Source organism: Zootoca vivipara, chromosome 7 (assembly GCF_963506605.1).
Source record: "Zootoca vivipara chromosome 7, rZooViv1.1, whole genome shotgun sequence".
NCBI classification, from domain to species: Eukaryota; Metazoa; Chordata; class Lepidosauria; order Squamata; family Lacertidae; genus Zootoca; species Zootoca vivipara.
The window spans coordinates 93,227,374-93,251,922 of NC_083282.1; the positions used below are offsets into that span (position 1 = coordinate 93,227,374).

At 48.4% G+C, this 24,549-nt stretch overlaps 2 protein-coding genes across 3 annotated transcripts in view; one reads left to right on the forward strand and one right to left on the reverse strand.

The window, feature by feature from the left end:
• Positions 1-13,752, forward strand: part of TTLL9 (tubulin tyrosine ligase like 9) — a 33,134-nt gene extending 19,382 nt beyond the window's left edge. For both annotated transcript variants that reach the window (XM_035124031.2, XM_035124032.2), the window contains exons 7-14: positions 734-824; positions 2,766-2,806; positions 2,915-3,002; positions 4,418-4,476; positions 6,527-6,723; positions 9,995-10,108; positions 11,883-12,004; positions 13,222-13,752. In XM_035124031.2, coding sequence (XP_034979922.1) covers positions 734-824; positions 2,766-2,806; positions 2,915-3,002; positions 4,418-4,476; positions 6,527-6,723; positions 9,995-10,108; positions 11,883-12,004; positions 13,222-13,292 — 783 coding nt within the window. In that variant the 3' untranslated portion in view covers positions 13,293-13,752. The remainder of the gene's footprint in view (positions 1-733; positions 825-2,765; positions 2,807-2,914; positions 3,003-4,417; positions 4,477-6,526; positions 6,724-9,994; positions 10,109-11,882; positions 12,005-13,221) is intronic.
• Positions 13,753-16,557: 2,805 nt separating this feature from the next.
• Positions 16,558-24,253, reverse strand: PDRG1 (p53 and DNA damage regulated 1). The gene is made up of 5 exons (XM_035124131.2): positions 24,093-24,253; positions 23,046-23,121; positions 19,995-20,069; positions 18,676-18,756; positions 16,558-16,990 (listed from the first exon to the last, which is right to left on the reverse strand). Exons 1-5 carry the CDS (start codon positions 24,177-24,179, stop codon positions 16,908-16,910), a joined length of 402 nt encoding a protein of 133 aa, XP_034980022.2. The 5' UTR covers positions 24,180-24,253; the 3' UTR covers positions 16,558-16,907.
• Positions 24,254-24,549: the final 296 nt, after the last annotated feature.

Here is a 24,549-nt window from a genome sequence, read left to right on the forward strand (position 1 = left end):
GGGTCAGGGCTTCAGGTAGCAGCACAAACTGCCTGCCTGGTAAATAACATTTTATTCAAAATTAGGGAGGGTTAAGGGGGCTTGCTGGTGCTGAGGGAGGTGTCTAGGGGTGCCCTGGTGTGTTGGATTGGGGAGCCCAGATTTAGGTGTATGGGGGTCTCCCTCTTCCTCTTATTCAGGCCATAGCTATCTCCATATTTGGCTTCTGAAACTAATTTTCTTCCAGCTCCAGAAACCTAACAACGTTAGGTGGGATATACGCCCTGCTATATCAGATTTTCCAAATGTGATGTGGCTGGAGTTGTAATCCAAAGCATATTGTGGGCAGCCTGTTACTGCCATTGTTCTCCTTATTGTTGCATCAGTTAGTTGCTTTATGCAAAAACGAAATGTCACAGAAACAAATGGACTTTGGTGATTCAGCTTCTGGCTCCTCTTTACAGCCCACTGAGGCCTGGATGTCTGGGTCGACGTGTGAGAGGCAATTTGGTCTAAACAATATTCTGGTCCTTCCTGTGTCTCTGTATTTCTCTGCTTTGTACAAGAGCAGGCAAGCAGCCCTGAGCGAAGGCAAAAACACTTCCCATATTTAAGGCTGAATCTGACCTCCTTCCCAGGCCCCCAATATACATGGCAACCTGATCCCACAGGTAGACAAGAGCAAAGTTAGGAGAACGTTAAACAGTGCTCCCATTCTTCCTGACCTAAGCAAGTCACCCGATCTCCTTCACAGGACGGCGTCCGCGTGGATGACCAGAAAGATGAAATTCCAGTAGAGAATTATGTAGCGCAGCGCTACATCGAGAACCCGTATTTAGTCGGTGGTGAGTTGCCTGCTTGCAGCCTTTGTATCAGCCCAGAATTTGTGTGTACACACAAAAACACAATCCTGCACCTCCGTCCCAAATTTGGAGTGAATTTCCCTGACCGCCACGGTCTCGTTAATAAGGTGGGGCACATATTCTGCGATAGGCTCCCCAATGGAGATTGTATTTCCTACATCAGACGTAAAATGACCATTTGTACTAGTCTAAACGTACATGGGTGGGTGTCATGAATGATTAGTGCCCACTCTTGCCCTCTGCATGTAGATTAGCAGATAACTTCTCTCTTTGGAAGTCAGAGAGAAGCTCCAATTCCCACTAGTTCCAGCTGCCTGCAATTAATACTGTATGCTCCGTTGGAGGTGAATGATGTTTGCGGCTCGCTCAGTAAACTATCCGGTGATTTGTTCTGTAGTGGAGAAGGTACTTCTATTGTTTCTGATTGACTTTGACTTTTCTACAAGTATCTGTTTCTGTGGTTTTTGTTGCTTAACCGTGACAGCTCTTGGTAGCAATTACACAGCCTTCAGCGATAAAACCTTCAGTTCCTCTGTTTACCTTTCAGCCGCTTCGCTGATGAGGCTAAAACATCCCACCAGGGCTTTGGGTTTCCATGTTTCAATTCTCTCATCTATCATCATCATCATCATCATGATCCCTTCCAACCCTAAAATTCTATGTATGTTTCTATGCTATAAATATTCACACAGGTCCAGCTTTAAAAACGCTCGCTATGAGAAAATTCACTTATCCAAACACAATGAGTTAGTACCCAAACCTCGCTATACACACTGCAGATTCAGATATTCAAGCAGAGAGCATTTTTTACTTCTCGTTTGCCTTTTGCTGGTTGACTGAAGAACAGGAGAAGGAGCGAGGGGTGAGAGCAATTTTTTCTGGGTTTCTCTCTCTATTTTTGCCTTTTGGAGCTCAACATTCTGTGCTTGGGAACACATTAGAAATCTCTCCATGGGAATCAATGAAAATCATCAACTTGTTATGTGAACACTCACCTAACGGATAATATCCAGGGAACACACTACTGTGTTCAGTAAGTGGGACCTGCATGTACATAATAGTCTTTACATAAGCGGAAAAGACAGGTCGCTGCCCCAAGGAGCTTACAGCCTAAGAGTACCTCCAGACTGGGAGTACGGTTGTATTCTGCAACATGTCATTGATACAATAAGAGTATGCTAGTGGTGGAATTTGCTACCAAGGAGTGTGGTGGAGTCTCCTTCTTTGGAGGTCTTTAAGCAGAGGCTTGACAGGCATATGTCAAGAATGCTTTGATGGTGTTTCCTGCTTGGCAAGGGGTTGGACTGGATGGCCCTCGTGGTCTCTTCCAACTCTATGATTCTATGATTTGTACCAGACCGCCCACACAACCTTCTTAGTTCTTCAGTATCTGAAGAAGTGTGCATGCACACGAAAGCTTATACTAGGAACAAACTTAGTTGGTCTCTAAGGTGCTACTGGACAATTTATTTATATATTTCGACTGCGTCAAACCAACACAGCTACCTACCTGAATCTAGAACCTTCTCAGTTGTTCTGCAATGCTTCCCCAGTGTTGCTGCACTATTGCTGCCTGGAGGGGGCGCTATTGTGATACAGCACAGCAAAAGTGGACAACCCACCCACCCCGGAAAATTTGTGGTATAAAAGTTACGAGACTTCAGGAGGAAGTTACGGGGCAAGCACTGATTGGAAGTGAAGCGCTTGGTTTGCCCCCAAAACCTTTGCAGACACAAACAGTATTGAACATGGTGGGATTGTGTATAACCACTCTGATACCGCCAGGAGCACAAATCTCCATGAATGCCCCAAACGAAAGGACACATGGAGGGAACTAGCGCAAATGTAATGCCATTCTTCAGTCCTGAGAATAAGGAATAAATAGCACAGTAATTAATAAAGCTATTTCTCTTGGGTTCACAGGGCGGAAGTTTGACTTGAGAGTGTACGTCCTAGTCATGTCGGTGAGTGAACAGGCCGTCGCCCCTGCAATGCCTAGCCCGCCCCCTAAATTGATGTGATAGCCAGCTAGGAGCGACTTGCTGCTCACCACCGCTTTCTTTTCCTCCCAGTATATCCCACTCAAAGCCTGGCTTTACCGGGATGGCTTTGCTCGCTTCTCCAACACCCGCTTCACTCTGAGCTCCATCGATGACCACTGTATCCTGACCTGTCCGCAAATTGCATGAGCTGCTTCAGGACCGAACAACTTTTTGTCAGCTGTTAGGGGGGAGAGAGGGACATTTGCAACAGGGTGCCCGTGTCCTTGGTGCAGGAAGACTGTGGCGCCCGCTCACGCTGAGCAGGTCTGGCAGCCAAGATGAGCAGCCTTGCCTGGCAGATCAAGGCAGCTGCAAGCACTGAAACGGCCTTTCCTGTTTCTATATGTTCTATTTATTGCCTTTATACCCCACCCTTTTATGTGTGGGGGGGGAAATATTAATCCCTGCGACCCACATGTGTGGGGTGAATTGGCTGAGTGCCTGGATTCAAAATGCAAGGCTAACCTCACACTCCAGCAGGAAAGAGACCTCGCTAGCAGAGTTTAAACACACCAAAGTCGAGCAGCAGTATAGCGTTAGGAAGGCAGGTTGTTAGAACCTTTAAGTCTGCATGTGAACAGTGCCCCTCTCTTTCTACCCCTTTTGCAATGAACAGACCACACACACTGTTAAGTACAGTCATACCTCGGGTTACAGACGGTTCAGGTTGCGCGTTTTCGGGTTGCGCACTGTGCTGAACCCGGAAGTACCAGAATGGGTTACTTCCAGGTTTCGGTGCTCGCGCATGCGCAAAAGCACTAAATCGCGCTTTGCGCATGCGCGCCGAATCACAACCCGCGCATGCACACAGCGCTGCGGGTTGCAGACGCGCCTCCTGCACGGATCACGTTTGCAACCCGAGCATCCACTGTAAGTTTAAAATGTTTACTTACAAAACATTCCATAGGTCAGATTCATGCATTTATCCAAGCAGCAGCAAAGAGAACATAGGCAGAATAATTTTGGGTAGAAAATGGAAATATAGCGTCAAAACACATGCTCTAAGCTTGACGCTTGCTTAGGCATGTCTTCCTTGGTCAGTTACATGACGCAGAAAGAGTGAGGGAACAGGAAGAGAAGGCTTCACTTCCTCCCTCATTGCAGAGGAGTGGGCATGACCTACATACCGGTAGCTGAGTCTAGGAATTTAACTCTGTGACCTTAACTCATTCAGTCACTAAGACTGGAACTACACACAAGAAAAACCCGCTATAAATAAGTCATAAATTAAATTGTTACAACAAAAGAAAACTGCTCTACATCGCCATCTGGTGTCACATGTTTATAACGAAGTTATAGCGTTGCAACATGGCTGGTGTAGCAGAGTCCTAACTTTTGCTCCAAGGAGCTCAAGGTGGCATGCATGGTGCTTCCCCCTCCCCATTTAATCCCCATGGCAACACCATGGGCGGGAGGATAGATGAATTGAGTAGCCGGGGCAAAGGGAAGCCATTTTGGGAGCCAGGTTCATATTTTGGATTCAGGGAGCATCTCTTTCCTTTCATACCATCCTTACCTCCCGCCTCCTGCCAGATGTTCACCTGACAAATGTAGCCGTGCAGAAGACAGCCCCTGACTACGACCCCGAAAAGGTGAGCATTGAGCAGGGCCGTCTCTAGGCCTGGGCTGGGTGGTGCAATGCGCCAGGGCGCCTGGCCACCAGGGGGCACTGCTGCGCCAGACAGCTGATGTGTCAGAAGGACTTTCCTCCCTTCCGGAGGGAAGTGATTGCGCGCGGGGCGCCTCCAGCACCAGGGTCATCCCTGCGGCGGGAAGGCTCCGGATGCTTTCCCGCAGTCCAGAGCTCTCCCCGCTGGCTCCGCAGTGGCGATCTAGCCACAAGGTTGGAGCCGCAAGAGCTATCGGGGTTGGGATGGAGGAGGAGGAGGTGGTGGCGGCCGCCGATGCTGCTGGTTCCGCCTCCGGAGGACAGGGAGTGAAAGGCAAGCCCGGGGGCTGCTGTGGGTGCAAAGGGGTCCGCGGCTGCCTGCTCTGCGAGGCTGCTCCGCCCCCACAGGTACCACACGGGGCATCGGAGGAAGAGTGATACAGGAGTGGGAGCTGGAGTCTTCTGTGTAATACAGGAGTGGGGACCTTTTTCAATCTTAAGGTCCACATTCCCCCGGGGAAACCTCGGGAGGAGCACTCGCCGCTGGCTGGCGGCGCCAGAGGCAAACGTGAGTCACTTCTTACCTCTGAGCAGCAGGCCGCATTCCCATCCTGCAAAAGTCATAGATTCTACACCCTCACTTTTCCATCCAGGCAAGCAGGAGGTATTATTATCCCAGTTCAAGGACACTTTCCAACCAGGCAAGAGTGCTCAAGGAGGGTCCAGTGAGAGGGATGTGGCTTGGAAAGTGTCCCGAGGATAGGGCTGGGAGATACATCAATCTATTGCCCAAAGTCCATTTCGTGAAATCAGTTTCATACTTTTTGACCTGGCAATATATTCTGAATCATGCAAAAATCACTGGGGGGGGGGGGGAACACGTGAAGCCAGCTACACAGCTCCATCCGTATTTCAGACATCGTCACATATCGATATTTTGCAATGTTTAGCTGGTGGTTGATATATCGCAATGTTGAAAACCAGAGATAGCCCAGCCCTACCCAGGTACGCAGGTGGCACTGTGGGTTAAACCACAGAGCCTAGGGTTTGCTGATCAGAAGGGCTGATCCCTGTGACAGGGTGAGCTCCTGTTGCTCAGTTTGTGGTAGTTTGTGGTCTACCAGGACTCCTAGATCCTTTTCACATGTACTGCTCTCAAGCCAGGTGTCTCCCATCCTGTATTTGTGCCTTTCATTATTATTTTTTTGCCCAAGTGTAGAACTTTACAGGGACCCAGGTGGCGCTGTGGTTAAACCACTGAGCCTAGGGCTTGCTGATCAGAAGGTCGGCGGTTCAAAATCCTTTTAACGGGGTGAGCTCCCGTTGCTTGGTCCCAGCTCCTGCCAACCTAGCAGTTCAAAAGCGCGTCAAAGTGCAAGTAGATAAATAGGGATCGCTACAGCAGGAAGGTAAACGGCGCTTCCATGTGCTGCTCTGGTTCGCCAGAAGCGGCTTTGTCATGCTGGCCACATGACCTGGAAGCTATACGCTGGCTCCCTCGGCCAATAATGCGAGATGAGCGCGCAACCCCAGAGTCAGTCACTACTGGACCTAATGATCAGGGGTCCCATTACCTTTACCTTTACCCAGGGCTAGTTGAAGAGGCCTGGGGAGCCATACTCTCCTTCTGGGCCTGAGGTTCTCCACACGCCGAGTGCAATACTTTGGGGTCAGGGATTGCCAGAGTACTGGGCTCTTTCTGAAGGTACCTCACACCCTTGACATTATTGCCGTCTCACCAGCTGCTGGGCAACCAAGCTCATGGAAACATTCTTGTGATATAAATGGAGTACCTCATCTGTTAAAAAAAACCAACAACCCTAGATGTCCGGTTGGGTTTTTATAAGCAGCTGCCACCGCCGCTCTTGGCTGTTTTGGCCTGTGTCCATTCTATTGATCCCGTTTATGGCTCACCCTTTATCCACAGAGCTCTGAGCAACATCCTTTGGTCTCTTAGCAATCTTGAGAGGCGGGATTTGAACTCGAGTCTCCTCAGACCAAGCGCACCCCTCCGCTCCCCTCTTTGTTGGCAGGGCTGCAAGTGGATGATCCAGCAGTTCCGCCTCTACCTGACCGCCAAGCATGGGGCGGAAGCCGTGGAGAACCTCTTCGCCGAGATGGACAACATTTTCATCAAGAGCCTGCAGAGCGTCCAGAAAGTCATCATCAGCGACAAGCACTGCTTTGAGCTCTACGGCTACGATATCCTGATCGACCAAAACCTCAAGCCGTAAGGGGGGCAGGGGGAGAGGGGCAGAGGGCCGTCCCAAGGGAAGGGAAGTAGCGCGGCTGCTCTGGATCAGAAGAGGAGGAGGAGGAAGAAGAAGGGGAGAGTCAGCAGGAACTGGAAGAAAGAAAGAATCATAGAATCATAGAATCATAGAATCATAGAGTTGGAAGAGACCACAAGGGCCATCCAGTCCAACCCCCTGCCAAGCAGGAAACACCATCAAAGCATTCCTGACAGATGGCTGTCAAGCCTCTGCTTAAAGACCTCCAAAGAAGGAGACTCCACCACACTCCTTGGCAGCAAATTCCACTGCCAAACAGCTCTTACTGTCAGGAAGTTCTTCCTAATGTTTAGGTGGAATTTAAACATCGCAAGGCATTGGGAACAGGAGATTTTTTAAGGCTTCATGGGTATCTAGCCTGCTCCCAATATGCAGTTATTTGGCTATTTCCAATATCACACAACAGGGGCCGCCACATAGTGGATTCAGAAAACCACTATGTGGAAGGATGGTTAAGAGCAGTCTTCTCTGACCTGGTGCCCTCCAGATGCTCTAGACTACAACTCCCATCATGCCTGACCATTTGCTGCACCGGCTGCTGGGAGCTGGGAGTCCCGACAACAATTGGAGGGCACCAAGTTGGGGAAGGCCGATTTAGAGCATGTCTTTGCCTACAGCGCAATCCTATCCATACCTACTCAGAAGGAAGTCCCAATGGGTTTCGTGGGGAGTGGATATTGAATTATGGCCATTGGCTGTCTTAACTGCTGTACTCCGATGGGAAAGCGTAGGGATCCGTAGGGAATAGGACTCTCTAACAGAATTCAGAGTTTTCTCACAGTGCAGTAAGTCTCGGGGGTAGGTGGGTGGTTGGGGAAATTGAAACTGGTTTAAATCCAATTTTTGTTTGCAGGGGCAAATGTCGTTTAAGGGGAACCTTTGCTTCTTGCCATTCCCTTGCATTGTCCAAAGGGAGAAGAGGTCAGCGAGGCACAAATGTGCTTTTTCTCGCCATTCTAGCCTCCAGCCATCCTCTCGCCTGCCCAGCCATATTTCCCCCCCTCCCCTGGCAAGGAAATCTGGCACAATCAATTTCAGACCTGCCACTCTCCTTTCCAGCTCTGCCCTCTTGGCCTTGCTCCCCGTCCCTCCCTCCCTCTGCTGTGGCTGCTGGTTCAATTAGCGCCTGGGTGGCTTGTCAGCATTGCTCCCCTGCCTCTGCCACAACCCTGGGGACAGCTTTATTTAAAAGGAGCCGATAAGCAGACGCCAGGCAGCCACCGTCTGGGGCAGCGACTCTGCATTGTCTGCTGCGCTCAGAGGAACATGGAGCCTGCCTCCCTCGGCACTTGACAGAGACTGAGTAGCAAATCCCGAGGCCCTTGCAGTAGAGAGGATCACAGCCCAGCTTCTTTGCTTTATTCGATTGGCTCTTCCCCAGAGCCTTTGGGTGGGAATTTGTGCCCAGGTCTTCAAAAGTCTGGCGCAGATGGGGCTTGCCTACCTGGGAAGGATAACCCATCTAGGAGAAGGAAGACTCTCATCCTAAACCTCTGCTGCCTTGTGGCTATACACATTCATGAGAAGGGCTTTGGGGGTAAACCCCGAGGAAAACTCAGTACCCGGCCGCTGCCTTGTGGGAAATCTTTGGGACACAAATCCAGAGTGGAGTCCCTCAGAAGGTTGGATGCCTGGGCGTAGCCAGGGGGGGCAGGGGGGTAGCTCTGTTTAGGGAAGTTTTTACGGTTAGACGTTTTATTGTGCTTTTAAGAATCTGTTGGGAGCTGCCCAGAGTGGCTGGGGAAACCCAGCCAGATGGGTGGGGTATCAATATTATTATTAATATTAATATTATTATTATTATTATTATTATTATTATTATTACCCCTCCCCTAGACCAAGTAAAACAATAGAAATACTTAACTAACTGACAAATCAGGTCTGTTCTGCCCCCCCCAACAAAAGTTCTCCCCCCGCAAAAATCCTGACTACGCCCGTGGTTGAATGGCGCCTTGCAGCAACTGCAGCCACGCTGGTGTCAGACGTATTGCTCTGCTTTCCATCAGGGAGGCTGAGAGTGGAGTCTCGTCTGGGCAGCCCACGACCTCCATATATACCCTGCCCAGGCTTGCACCCAGAAGAGGAGGTGCACTCCCTTGCCTCTCTGGAGAGATGGGTGCCAGCCCCCTTCAAAAGGCAGTTAGCATAGACTAGGGAACGGAACCCAGGGCAAGTCCATTGGGATAGGGCAGCCTTCACTAACCTGTTCCCACCCAGATGTTTTGGACTGCCACTGATGAGGCTGTAGTCCGAAACATCTGGAGGGCACCAGGTTGACGAAGGCTGAGATAGGGCCTGGCTTCGATCTTACTGCTGCTCATTGCATGAGACAGAATATTCCTCCACAAGGCTCAAGGATGGATGGAAGCGGGAAGAGATATGGCGGGCAATGGAAGATGGAGAAGCCAACTGAGGAGAGCGTGCCAGTCTTTTCTGCCCATCTCGACAGCCCTTTATCATGTACATTGTGCCCACTGTAGTATGAGAGCCAGTGTGGTGTAGTGGTTAAGAGCGGTGGACTCGTAATCTGGTGAACCGGGTTCGCTTCTCCGCTCCTCCACATGCAGCTGCTGGGTGACCTTGGGCTAGTCACACTTCTCTGAAGTCTCTCAGCCTCACTCACCTCACAGAGTGCTTGTTGTGGGAGAGGAAGGGAAAGGAGATTGTTAGTCACTTTGAGACTCCTTAAGGGGAGTGAAAAGCGGGATATCAAGTCCAAACTCTTCTCTTCTTCTATGACCAAGCAGAAGAATCCAGGGAGGGTCTATGGAGGTTAGAAGGGGCTGAATTCTCAGTAGTCTCATTCAGTCCTATGGGATGAAGCAGTTGGCAAGGTTGTTGGGGAAAGCCCCAAACTTGCTTCTCCTACAAGCAACTGATGGCACTAAGAGACAGCCTGGTAGCGTGCTCAGATACACCCTTTTTCTTTCTCCTCACCTATGGGGACACTTCCTCAAGGAGAGCAGGCTGGCCGACGAATGAAGCAGGATTCTGCATGCTTCATCGTATGCACCGCTCGCACCCGTATCAACCAGTCAGCCTCCATGGGGCAGCTTTCCATTGGTGAACCACCTCCCCTTCACCAAACTGCATGGATCCATGATGAAAAGACAAGCCACAAGCCCAATCTCCTTAGCTCCAGGTGCATTAAGCACACAAAGAGCACAGCTCCTTCCAGCCCCCACTGCTCTCTTTTGCTGTCCTTGGCAGGTGGCTTCTCGAGGTTAATGCTTCTCCCTCCCTCACGGCCAGCAGCCAGGAGGACTATGAACTCAAGACCCGTCTTCTAGAGGACACCCTGAACATAGTGGACATGGAGGGCAGGTGAGTAGAGCACTTAGCGTGTGTGCCTCGGGCCTCTCATTTCAGTTGGCTCTACTAACCTTTTTAGTGTGCCTTGTTGTTTGTTGTTGTTTAGTCGTTTAGTCGTGTCCGACTCTTCGTGACCCCATGGACCATAGCACGCCAGGCACTCCTGTCTTCCACTGCCTCCCACAGTTTGGTCAAACTCATGTTGGTAGCCTCGAGAACACTGTCCAACCATCTCGTCCTCTGTCGTCCCCTTCTCCTAGTGCCCTCAATCTTTCCCAACATCAGGGTCTTTTCCAAGGATTCTTCTCTTCTCATGAGGTGGCCAAAGTATTGGAGCCTCAGCTTCACGATCTGTCCTTCCAGGGAGCACTCAGGGCTGATTTCCTTCAGAATGGATAGGTTTGATCTTCTTGCAGTCCATGGGATTCTCAAGAGTCTCCTCCAGCACCATAATTCAAAAGCATCAATTCTTCGGCGATCAGCCTTCTTTATGGTCCAGCTCTCACTTCCATACATCACTACTGGGAAAACCATAGCTTTAACTATACGGACCTTTGTCGGCAAGGTAATGTCTCTGCTTTTTAAGATGCTGTCTAGGTTTGTCATTGCTTTTCTCCCAAGAAGCAGGCGTCTTTTAATTTCGTGACTGCTGTCACCATCTGCAGTGATCAAGGAGCCCAAGAAAGTAAAATCTCTCACTGCCTCCATTTCTTCCCCTTCTATTTGCCAGGAGGTGATGGGACCCGTGGCCATGATCTTGGTTTTTTTGATGTTGAGCTTCAGACCATATTTTGCTCTCTCCTCTTTCACCCTCGTTAACAGGTTCTTTAATTCCTCCTCACTTTCTGCCATCAAGGTTGTGTCATCTGCATATCTGAGGTTGTTGATATTTCTTCCGGCAATCTTAATTCCGGCTTGGGATTCATCTAGTCCAGCCTTTCACATGATGAATTCTGCATATAGGTTAAAAAAGCAGGGAGACAATATACAACCTTGTCGTACTCCTTTCCCAATTTTGAACCAATCAGTTGTTCCATATCCAGTTCTAACTGTAGCTTCTTGTCCCACATAGAGATTTCTCAGGAGACAGATGAGGTGATCAGGCACTCCCATTTCTTTAAGAACTTGCCATAGTTTGCTGTGGTCGACCACGGTGTGCCTTCCCCACTGTCAATCCACACGAGGGTGCAGCAGGAGTCTTTGCCCTATGGAAATAAGCAACACGTCCTGTGCACTGCTTACGACTCCCACAGGTTTCCTGCATTCTCAAGCTCTGCAACCCTTAATCTTATGCAGTGTGTCAAAGCCAAGTGCAAGTTCATGGGAGATGTTTTGAAAAACTTGCTTTCCTGTGTCGACCATCTTTCTGCAAAACCACCCAGTCCTCCTCGGCCTTCTGTCTCTCCAACCTCCTTTTGCAGGAACTTCTTCCTGGGTTCCTCTTGAAGTGAAGTTTATTTGTGTTCCTAATCCACTCCCTTTAAAAGACTCGGGGCAATTAGGAAGATGATATATGCAAACACACCTTGCCAGGAAAGTGCTGGGTCAATAAACCAGGTGGATCGCTCTGATCATCAGAAGCAGTTTTCTGAATTCTCAATGGCATGCAGCCCTTGTACAGGAGATGGATAAGCACTAAACTCGCCTCCGTCCTCCCGAGCTGCCATCTCGACATCCCCTCCAAGGTTGGAGCTTGGATGAACAAATCCATCCAGCAGCCAAGGAAGGGAGATGCAGAGCAAAGGATACAGGCCTGCCATTGACTCTCAAGTCTTTGCTCATACAGGTTGACGGGGAAGGAGAAGCGTGTCGGGGGCTTTGACCTGATATGGAACGACGGTCCCGTCAGCAGAGAAGACGGGAATCTGGACACCCCCATGAACGGCTTCGTTGCAAACACCCACCTAGGTATTCAGCCGAGTGGCTCTTAGGAGGCATAAGTGGGCGGGGGCTGCAGGCGTTGCTGTTTTCCCGTCCCCCAGAGGTGTCAAACCCAAATGAGGCATACAGACTTCTCAGCACTGGAGATGGTGGCTGGGATCGTAGACTCATAGAACAAGTGTGTTTTCTTCTGCTCTAGAAGGTCCCTTCCCTTCCCAAGAGCCACCTAGTCCAACCCCCTGCAATGCAGGCATCTCAACTAGATCATACATGGCAGATGGCTATCCAACCTCTGCTTAAAAGCTTCCAAGGAAGGAGAGTCCATCCTCTCCCGAGGGAGACCGTTCCACTGTCAAACAGCTCCTACTGTCAGAAAGTTCTCCCTAGTGTTTAGTCGGAATCTCCTTTCTTGTCACTTGAATCCATTGGTTTGGGTCCTACCCTCCAGAGGAGGAATTATGGGAATAGATCTTGACAGGTTCATTCAGGGTAGTTGTTTCTGAATCAGCCTAGCTAGTTTTAAGTTGCTGCTGGTGATTCATTCAATATTCTTGGGGAGATAGATATAGATAGATAGATAGATAGATAGATAGATAGAGGTAAAGGTAAAGGTAAAGGGACCCCTGACCATTAGGTCCAGTCGTGACTGACTCTGGGGTTGCGCGCTCATCTCACATTATTGGCCGAGGGAGCCGGCGTACAGCTTCCAGGTCATGTGGCCAGCATGACAAAGTCGCTTCTGGAGAACCAGAGCAGCACATGGAAACGCCGTTTACCTTCCCGCTGTAGCGGTCCCTATTTATCTACTTGCACTTTGACGTGCTTTCAAACTGCTAGGTTGGCAGGAGATAGATAGATAGATAGATAGATAGATAGATAGATATAAAATCCCTTATGCATTGCTGCTTTAAGCCACCACAACCCCCTCAACTTCACCACCCATTTCACTTGAATGGCTTCCCAAAAGGCACATAATCACGGTGTTGTGGTCTTTTTCTTTGCTTGATGCTGACTTGAGGAGACTCTAAGCTCTCTTCCCACCTCCAATTCCATCAGTCTCAGCGCCTATCACAGGCTGTCAGGTAGTACTGGGTGGGGTGGGGGGCTGAGAAGCTCCTGCAGCGTTTCCTCAGGGCACACTTTCAAACTGACTGAACCACAGCTCAGCCAGAGAGGCAGATTATCTCCTGGCTCCGTGGAGGGGACAAGTCACATGTAACACCTTGTTATCGCTTTCATTTCAGGCTACAACAATGACAGGAAGAAACAGCTGAGGCAGCTTTTCAAGTCTTTTCAGACGCAGCAGAAAGCTTAAACATTGCGGCACTGAGAAATGGTCAGATGTCAGGGGGGGGGGCGCCCGGGCTCTGGAGTTGAAGTAAGGCCCTTGCCGGCTTTGTGGCTGCGGGGATTTCATCCACTTTGGGGAGCTTCAGGTGCACTGTTGAGAAGATTCCCGTTCCCAGCAGACTGACCAAGCACTGGACACAGAACAGCTTTTAACCTGGGCATGCTGCAAAGTCGGGTCTTGTTGCACCGTGTTTTTGGGCAGGCAGATGGTGCAGTTACTCACCTGGCCAGGTTCAAGCAGTGCTTAACATGGACAGCATCCGTGGGGGCGAGAGGCAGGGGAGGAATACAATTGTTGCTCCGCCAACTGATTGCAGCAAAGCAACTGGCACCATCCACATGCAAGGCTGGAAAGAGTGATGTGTCCCATTGCATTGCAAGCATGAATAAAAATTAATGCCTTAGTACTGCTAAGGATCGAGAAACACGCCCCCTTTGTTCTTGACTAGAGAATAACGTTATGGGGTGGCAGAGCACACCAGAACCACCTGCTGGTTCTCGATAACAGTTTCCCTGTGAGTGCACCCCTTCCTTCCCTTTTGCACACTCACCGCTATAAGGAATGAAGTTGAAACTATTGAATCTAAGCTTACAGATCTAGAACAAGTCTGCCATGTTATAGGATTTACGGTACCTATTTGGTGATAAAACAAATTAAAAAATCCTTCCAGTAGCACCTTAGAGACCAACTAAGTTTGTCATAGGTATGAGCTTTCATGTGCATGCACACTTCTTCAGATACACTGAAACAGAAGTTTCTGAAGAAGTGTGCATGCACACAAAAGCTCATACCTATGACAAACTTAGTTGGTCTCTAAGGTGCTACTGGAAGGATTTTTAAATTTTGTTTTGACTGCATCAGACCAACACGGCTACCTACCTGTAACTATTTGGAGATAAGTCTCTCATAACCAAAGCACAAGGCTTTGGTGGATGAGTTTGCTCAGGTTCCAATTTAAAGGTCGGATATATATATATATATATATAACCCTGAACAGAAACTGGATTGTGTACAGAGAATCCACTGCTTTTCTCAGGAAGCAGAATAGCTTTGATCCTGGCAGCAGGAGCAACACAGGGGTGGTGGAGCCAGGAATAGCACTTGCAGAGTGCAGATGTAACTGGGCATCATTCACCCCCTCCAGTGAGATAAGCTGATTTCAACACCACTTATGAGGGTGGGCACGCATTGCTACCATCCGCTGGCAGCACCAATCAGCTTTCACCGCATCTCGGACTGCCACTTGATGGCTGGTCTTGTGAATGCTCCAAGAGCCCAGCTGGCCTACAAGTTTGGGCTCAATGGGCATTTTGAAAGTTTCAAGACATAGGGAAATGACAGCAGTGATAAGAAGTCTGTGGGCCTCCACATGCTACTCCCATCAGCCCCAGGCAGCATGACTGCTACTGAGGGATGATGGGAGTTGTAGTCTTAGCAACATCTGGAAGGCCACAGGATCCTCATTCCTGGGTTTGTGGTCATAAGTGACCTTTGTCCAACTACACAGGTCCACCATGGGATTGCGTCGCTTAACCCTTTGACATTCTTAATTTTTAAAAATGTATTTACTAAATTTGTGACTGCCCTTCATCTGTAGATCTCAGGGCGGGTCACAAGATAAAAAACACAAAATACCCAATAAAAACAAGAACCAGTAACCCCCTACCCGCTTAGGCAATGCCACCTGCAGTTGCTGCTCCCTAGGCCAAGACAAATCACCGCAGTAACTTCCGCTCTGCACAGAGTTGCTGCCGAGCTCTTTGTCTTCTCTGGAGCTTAAGGGACCTGCCCACTGTTCGTGGACATGTGGGTGAGCTTGCCATGATGCCCATTCCATAAAGCTCTGGTGATTTCATCATCAAAGAAGCAGAAATGTACCTGAAGGATTTTACATGAAATAAATACGATGAGAGAGAGGGAAGGCAGGAGCCACGGCAGGCTTCCAGGAAGTGGATTGGTGGATGTCCAGGCCAGGATTACAAGTGACTTCACAGAATCTTACCTCTAAACCAAAGTCCCCACTAGATGACCCAGCACCCCCACCATGTAAAAATGGAAACTACAGTGGTACCTCGGTTTAAGAACAGACCTGTTTACGAAATATTCAGTTTATGAACTCTGCAGAACTGGAAATAGTGTCCCGGTTTGCGAACTTTACCTCGGTCTAAGAACAGAACCCGAACGGTGGAAGGCCTCATTAGGGAAAGCGCACCTCGGTTTAAGAATGGTTTCGGTTTAAGAAAGGACTTCCGGAATGGATTAAGTTCGTAAACCGAGGTACCACTGTACTGGTTAATGTGGTCATTTAATGTACAGGACGAAGCTTCTTTTGGAAAGCAGGGAGTGGAGAAGTTTGCCACCTACTGGTAACACAAGGTGCAGGTTGAAAGAGGCAAGAGCTCACAACTTTGTTATTCTACGGTGTGAGGGACAGGGGGTACAGACAACCCCCTCCCATCCTGAGAACCAGTTCTTCTCCGAGTACCAGCGGCAGCGGAGAGGGGGAAGACTCCAGCGGGGAAGCAGGAAGTAGAGGACATGGCTCTGGCAGGGTCGCAGAGCCACTGCCTCGCTTGGGAGAGGAAGGAAGGGAGAGGGAAAGGGGGAGGAAGGAAAACACGGCAAGAAGACCTCTCCCTCCAGTTCCGGAATTGCGCCGAAAGAAACGGGGGAGGAGATTTGCGATTCCCAGACTGCTTTGTTGGAAAAGAACGCGGGAATCGCCATTCCGAGGTTCTGACTCCAACTGAGAACATGTACATTGTACAGCTCCAGCACTGTAAATAGTTTGCACACAATAAAAGCATGAAAAGGCAACGTTCTGGAGAGTCGTTACTCTAGAGTAGCCGCAACGCACCCCCTGTGACATACGGAGTCATGGCAAAGCCAGGATTCCCAGGCTCGATTACCTTGACTTAAACCAATTATCAGTGCCTACAATTCCAGACAGCATGCCCAATTTTAAGCTGGAAGAAGCTGCGCAGAAGTGCCAGGTGTTTGGCAGGAGCTGAGGGAGGAGGCAAGCATTCCCAGCTGTGCCGTTTGGCGTTTTCGCACACCTGGCTCACAACCCCCTTCCCACAGCGAGACAGCCTGTTGGGCAAAAGGGGCATGTATGGCTTTCTGGGCTTTGTGCCCAGAGTTTTAACACGTAGGAATTGATGAGCTTGGGCGAAGAATCTTAACACGAGCAAGCTGAACAAAAGAACACTTTCCATCGCCACACAGCTTTTGGATTTGAGCATACAATTTATTAGTACAAAGACATGTGCATTCGTGTCCTGTTCCTGCCGCTTCCTTTCCAGCAGTCAGAACTCAGCAGCCCATCTTACGATGACAACATTGCAGCCTCTTACAACTTCAATGCTTGTGCTTCAGCCCGATTGTCAAAGCTGCAGAAGGACACCAGCTTGAGCATTTTGCTTCACCCAAGCCCAAACCTCTCCAACAAAAGATGCCAGGGATCAGATGCTCAACAGCTCAGGGAACACTCTTCTTCAGGCATATGCGAAGCTGCCTTTTGAAAAGCGAGTTTTTCTGTGCAGGAGGCGGCTGCTAAATCCGCACCAGGAAGCCGCTTCAACCATCCACCATGTTCCTCATGAACCGCATCTCTTCGGCGCTCAAGGGCTTCAGGCTGTAGCCTTTCAGCTCTGGCTTACCTTAGGAAAGAGCAAGGAGATGTAGAATGTTAAAAAGGTTGGGAAGAGCCATAGGAGAAGCACCAGCTGAGCCACTGGGGAATTTGCAGCATCCTTTGTAAAGTGTGGCTTTGGTTGCCTTGCCTGGGTTGCTGGGGACTAGAGGTGCCACCACTGGCCGTGAAGTGCTCAACGGTAAAGGGCAAACATTTGGCCCAAGAAGCTTAGAGCCGGGACAAAGGTGAGCAAATACAGTTTGAATTGATTCAGTTTCTGCCAAAGGATGCTCAGAAGACTACAGCCTATCTGGTGGGGGACGGGGGAAGGGAAGAAGGAGCCTGCTCTGGAATAGCATGAGGGACTTGGTGACCTTCAGGCCCTGCAGCTTTATGAACCGTCAATAAGGGATGAAGGGAAAAAAACATTCCACTGTGGCAATGCAGCTAAAGCTTTGCTTAATGATGCATCCTTGCTTGGACACTGAGAGTAGGGTAGGAGGGAAAGGGATTTAGATGGTAGAAATCATACACATTAGGTGATGCACCCTTCACACAGCTAACCATTGTGTGGATGAATTTCAAAAGGTACACGGCAGGTGGGGGGAACCCCATGCCCCTCCTCCCACAATGGAAGTTTAAAACCTTTTGCTCCATGCTGCAATCCCAAATCGGATCTCCCCTCCCCCAAAGAAATCCTGCTATTTGCCTTGAAAGAAAAGCTTCGATTGGCAGAAATGGGAGCATTTACTCCAGTACAAACAGTAGGTATGTGGGGCCTGATCCCAGGTTGAGACTGCTGCAGGGGTGGCCAAGGTGAAAACCTCCCTACCTCACACTAGGATCCTGATCCAGAATCCTGTAAGTGCTATTAACTTTTAACTCATTTATAGCTTTCCTTTATACCTTGTTGGAAGCCGCCCAGAGTGGCTGGGACAACCCAGTCAGATGGACAAGGTACAAGAAATGTTGTTGCTGTTGTTCGGCAGAAGCCTTTTCTTACAATTGTCTCATTCCATGGAGGAAACACTTTGACCACAAAGTAGGCTGTTCAAGAGCACTCCCCAGCAATAGGGAAGCTCCAAGGTCTTCTGGGTCTCTGCCAGGTCTCATGGCTGCCTGGTTGATATTGACCAGTGACAGGGCCTTTTCAGTGGTAGTTCCCCATTTGTAGAATGCCCTCCCGGATGAGGTGCACTTGTCTCATTCATTACTGACTTTCAGGGAAAATCTCAAAATGTTCCTGTTCACCCAGACATTTGATGGTTGAAAGACATTGTCCCTGCGATCACCATTTTCAGAGCATTGCATGGTTGTTGTATGTCTTTTGTTTGATTATTGTTGTGTTTGCTGCCCTGAGGTCCTTTGAGACAAAGGGCAAGATCTAAACTAAACCAATAAAATTACCCTGCCTCACCTCAGCGTCCACTACACCTCCTCCGCCCCTTGTTTAGCTTATAGACAACACCCCAATAAGTAGACTTGAACCAGCCTATTCTCATATATTTATAAGTGTACACCTGTTCTTAAAAGAATAATCCTGCTTACCCCAAACCAATATGATTATCCCAAACCACTATTGTTGATCAAGATGGCATGGAGTGGAGGCAAGAAGGCAACTTCTAAGCCCTGAGCACTTGATCAAGACCCAACCAACCCACTGTTCCTCATCAAACGCAGCCACGTTATTCCAGCCTGTCTGGCAAATACCTTGAGCTTCCAAGAGACGGTTGACCTTCACTTTCAACTCCTTCCGCAACTTGGCTATTTCTTCATCTAAGAGTTCTTGATCTGGAGAAAAAGCAGAGGGTGTGACATGTCACCTGGAATTTAAGACTCACTACCTGAATTAACCCATATTACTCCCTGCTTCGTCTCTCAGTTGCAAGCACTGTGGTAGGGCTCTTTCTCCGCATTGGAAAGCTTGCCGTTCGTTTTGTATTAAGATGCCGCCCCACTTTCAACACATTACACACACCCATTTAAGCTTCAGTTTAAACCAGTATGAATTACATCTCACTGGCGACTACAAGCCAAAGATTTTTATTTCCGCAACTGCAACTAAACACAACAATTTGGGGACATCTCTTGTACACCAACAATTTCAATAAAATTCCAACACAGGGATTTTGCTGTACACTACTAGTATTAATTACACGAATACTAAACCAATACATTGTTGTAAAGTGCTGTGATATATTTCTATGATACAACAGTATAAAAATATTTTTGCAAATAAATAAAACAGTTGCATTTGAAAGGAGGATGGGGTTTCCCCTCAAGGCTGGCTGGGTGAAAGTTCAGGGGCTCTGTGTAATGTACAATTTGGCTGATTTGCTTCCGTCACTTTAGGCCTCAAAAGTTGTTGTTATTTAAATTTAGATTCTCTAGAAAAACACACAGCTAATACAACGTTATCCCCATCTTCAAAAAGAGGGGGAAAGAAGACCCAGGTAACTACCAACTGGTCAGCTTGACATCGATACCAGGAAAGGTCCCTGAGCAGATAATTAAACGATTGGTCTGTTAGCAGTTTGAAAAGGATGCTGTGATTACTAAGACCCAGGATGGGTTTCTCGAAAACAAGTCATGGCAGGTTAATCTCATTTCTCGTAGAGTTACAAGCTTGGGGGATCAGGGGAATGCAGTGGACATAGTGTATCTTGATTTCAGTAAGGCTTTTTGACAAAGTCCTCTTTCCCCTTCAGTGGCCAGTTGCTCAGCTTCTTCCCCCCTCTGCCCCTGGGGACAATTATCCCCCAACCTTGAGAATCTCAGCTTTCATTTTAAATGATATCAAGCTGGTTGACAGGCCTCATAACTGCAGGGTGCGGGCAAAAGTTTGGCAGCATGTGACAAAACTTTAGAAGCTAGCATGCACTCAGATGGCATCTACTACATCAGCACAAAGCTGCCAAGATGGCAGAATCTATGACAAGGGAACCAAGATGATGAACTGCAAGTCGACTTGGCTCTCAAAACCACAGATTTTTCCAAGCAGATGACAGAGAACGTAACTGGGCTCTTACCTCTCTGCAACATGTCCCTGGTTTTTGCTTTCCCAAACTGCACAAACATGTTCCCAAAGCAAACCATGACTTTATCTGAAAACAAGAAAATGAATCTGCATTAAAGAATCATAGAATTGTAGAGTTGGAAGGGACCCCGAGGGTCATCAAGTCCCACCCAATGCAATGCAAGAATCTCAACTAAAAAACCCATGGCAGATGATCATCCAATCTCTGTTTAAAAACCTCCAAGGAAGGAGAGTCCACAAACTCCTGAGCAAGTCCCTTCCACTGCCAAACAACTCTTTCCGTCAGAAAGTTCTTCCTAATGTTTAGCTGGAATCTCCTTGCTTGTCACCTGAATCCATTGGTTTGGGCCCTACCTGATTACCTAAAGAAGGCATGACCAAACTTGGCCCTCCAGCTGTTTTGGGACTACAACTTCCATCATCCCTAGCTAACAGGACCAGTGGTCAGGGATGATGGGAACTGTAGTCCCCAAACAGCTGGAGGGCCAAGTTTGGCCATGCCTGGCCTAAAGCTCATGAACACCTTTAGCAGGCTCATTTCTAAGTCTCCTCATTATAACAGCCACCTAACAAAATAAATATACCCAGATCTGCCCTACCCCTCACCAAACTGGAAGCCGTATTCAACTAAATGGTTGTGCCAGTGGACGTCAGCGTGGGAATTCTCACTAGCACAACAGGACTTTACCCCACCTTTCCTCCCTCTGTGCCCTCCTCAACTCTGCTCAAGAGGGCTGGGAGAACCCCCAGAACATCATGTGTTCTGGGCAAGCAGAAATTCCTGGGCTGATAGAACTGTCTCTTTAGCACTACACTTGAATGCAACCCCGTTGGTGGGGCTGGGAGGGGAGGAAGTCAATGGACTCTGAAAAGCTGCCCAAGAATGAGAAATATTCCACAAGAGGGGTAAAGCAGACACTGTAGTTGGACAAAGATGCAGCATAAAGGCCTGGCCTAAGATGGGCATGAAGCAAAGCACCATCGCAGGCCCAGCACGTTTATTCCGCCTTGCCCTCATTAATGCAAAAGGTTTGCTGCGTGTGAGGGAAGCCAGGCAATTTGCTGAGCACAATCTCTCCCCGGGGAGAAGAGGAGACGCGGCTGCCACTTGCGGCAGACATTAGTCACCCAACTTAACGTGTCACCAGAAAAAATTAGGATAGGACGGGCAGGCTCAAGGCTGGCAGCGAGGGAGCAGGGAGCCAGTGCAATTTGTGAAATGTAACAGTAACTATTATAAGTTATCACTAAACACAACAGTTATTGCACTGTTTCCCGTATTGGCATCAGCATTTATAGTTTACCAGCAGCACTGCAAAAATTCATGACGCAAAAGCAGTGTCTGGGATCAGGCTGATTCCCTGTCCTGCTACTAAGCAGGATTATGAAACTTCTGCTGTCTGCTCTATGGAGCTGATACCAAGAAAAGAAGAGAAACTGCCATTCTTCTGACCTTATAAAGTGATTTATTTATACAGGTGTGGAGGAAAAGGATCTAATTATTAAGAGACAGCCCAACACAGAGCTGAAGATATATTTCAAATTTCCAAGAACTCTGCACCACATTTCTAGGTGTTCAGATTATCCCCTCCCCCCACCCGAGTGTACCACATCCCAAAACAATACAAATGCAAGCAATTTAAACAAAACCTAACAAATATAGAAAGTCTAAGGCAAAATCAAAAAGCGGTTGTAACATTTCCAGAAGAGGTCAGGCAGTCTGTCAAGTAACTTGGTCCTGAGCTGTATAGGGCCTTATAGGAACTTGTAATCACGGTGCATTCAACTTCTACAGCAGCATCTGCAGCCAATTACTCATTTCTACAATTATGAGCTTGTTTGCTTAATGCTGGGATGACCATCTTAGCCTCTCTTGCAGTGCATGAAGGAGACAGCTGCATTTGATAAGCTTGCTCTAGTCAATATGCTCAAGAAGAAACGAAAAAGTTATTCTACATAACAACATTGCCCTTGCTGTTATCTGACTTCTTTCCTTCGCATCCTTCAAAATGGCTTAGGAAGGGGCAGTTTATATTAGGTTTAGCTCTGGGATGCCTACAGTGGCATCTACAGTTATAGTTCCAGCAGTAAATAATAAAATAGGCGGAGGTCAGAGAAAATACAGGAGTCTCAAGACAATCTAGGTTCAGCATAGAGGCATATAGGACACTGAAATTGGAGGAACAAATGTGAACTTCATTCACAAGTAAACAGACCTGTGTGACCAAGTTCAAATCTCTTCTCCATGCAAGAGGTCTTGGGAACTCCTTAGCTGTCAGCCTTACGTAATTTACAGGATAGTTGCAAGGAAAACATACTAAATCTGGGGTCCTTGGAGAAAGTTACATTTATGTTCTGCTTTAACAAAGAAACTTACAAAGCAAGCAGCACAAGGTTGCCCTGGTACATTGGTATTATTGGAACCCTGGTACACAGGAAGACTTGGACACACATCAGAGTTCTCAAACTGCCAGGTGCCATATGCTTCTGGGAAGGGAAAAGGGACAGGAGACTATCGGCTCAACAACAGCACACATGATATGTGCACAAAGGAAGTGCAAGGTTCAAACCCTGGCATCTCCTTTTATAAGCATCTCAGGTGGCAGGTTGGGCAAGGCAGACTGCCTTCTTCTTTGGCGATCACTCGTAGCCGAGTAAGATTGTCTTCCATAAACACAGTTTTAACAATGGGTCCATAAGTGACTGTGGAGGCCAATTCTGGATCTACACGTCCTTCCACAGTGGGGACATTGGTTTCCAGGTGGGAGTTGATCACAGTGTGGATTTGCCAAGCGTGCCTCCCTCTTAGCTCGTTTCCTCCGTGCGTCCTGAGATCGAGTTTCTTCAAAGCCCATGACACCTCTGGTAAAGGCTGTTCTCCAACTGGAGCGCTCGCAGACCAGTGTTTCCCAGTTGTCAGTGTTTATACTACATTTTTAAAGATTTGCCTTGAGACAGTCTTACTGCCTAAGGCACTGGAGAACTGTCGCCAATTACAATAAACTGCAAAAGACAGCCTGTGATGTTCGAAAAGACCTCTCACCTGAAGTTTCCATGTCCTTGCTCAGGGCTCTCAGGGCCTCCCGGTTCTGATTTTGTTTCAGACCCAGGTCCACAATCTAAGAGAAAAATGGGGGGGGGGGCTTCAGGGTGTGTCACAACAAGGTAACAGTGAAGGCCAGTTCACAAGCGCTCCCCTGATCCCAGTATTGTATTTTTATGTTATTCTAACTGTTCCTAAGGCCTTACAGAAAAGGGCAGGTAAGAAATCAATACAATCAGCAAAAATTATCTGATGAAGTGTGCATGCACACGAAAGCTCATACCAAAATAAAAACTTAGTTGGTCTTTAAGGTGCTACTGAAGGAATTTTTTTTTTATTTTGTTAGCAAAAATTATGATTGTAAAAAACGCACACCCTCAAAGCAGTTTACAAAAAAAGTAAAGCAATAAAATTATCACTGGGAGAAATTAACAACAGTAATCTGAAGTTTCCAAAAAGTTAAAACAATAAGACTAAAAAAGACTAAATAAGTAAATAAATAAAAACACACGCCAACTTTCTAAACACCTGGGCAGCCCTGCCTAAACAAGCGAACATGGGAGGCATTCATGGTCAGTTCCGGCACCTCTTTTTCTAGGAAAAAATAGCACTGATAATAATAATGATGATGATGAGTGATACATTATTAGAAATGTAATAAATAATAACAACAGTTGGACGTCCAAATGTTGTGGGACTGTAACTCCCATCACCCCTGAAGGCAAATGGGGCGGAGGAGGGAGCACAGGTTTACAAGAAGGGGATGCACACAAAGCCCATGGGGGGTTTAGTATAATAATAATAATAATAATAATAATAATAATAATAATAATAATAATAATAATAATAATATCAGCTAAGGCAGCCTCCGCCCACCTGGAAGCTGAGGGAGACTAACATTGCCATGAAGGTGAGCTTAACCATTAACTGCCCCATACTTTTTAGGGAGGGCCGGTTGAGATGGGGGAGGTGTGAGGGATGTCTGGGGCGGGAAGGGGGCGCCCGGTCCCTCCTTTTCCCTCCTCCTCCTCCCGCCCCGAGGCCTACCTGCTGCCTCCCGCCCATCACCTCCTCGGCCAGCTCCTCCACCTCCGCCAGCACCCGGAGCGCCAAGTCCGGCTCCAGCTCGCCCATCGCGGCCCGGAAGGAAGGGGAGCCGCGGCGCGGAGGGAGCTCGAAGGAGGAGGAGAGGCCTAGTCGGAGGCCGTTCCGCGCAGGCGCCTCCCTCGCCTGCCTCCAGGAGGGCGGTAACCATGGCAACCCGGCTGGGCCCGGCCCGGCTCCTTCGCCGCCGCCGCCTTTCCTCTTCCCCCGGACGGTTCCGCCGTTGGAGCCCCGGCCCTGGGAGACTCGCCGTAGCTGGCTTCCCTGCACCGCCCCTCCTGGTAGCGAAAGTTGCTCCGTTAAAACTTCATGGCTTCGCTGCTCTTCCGTGGGAAATGCCGCTTTGTTTATATATCGCATGCTCTCTCCAAAAAAAAAGAGTGGGGGCAAAGTGGGGCAG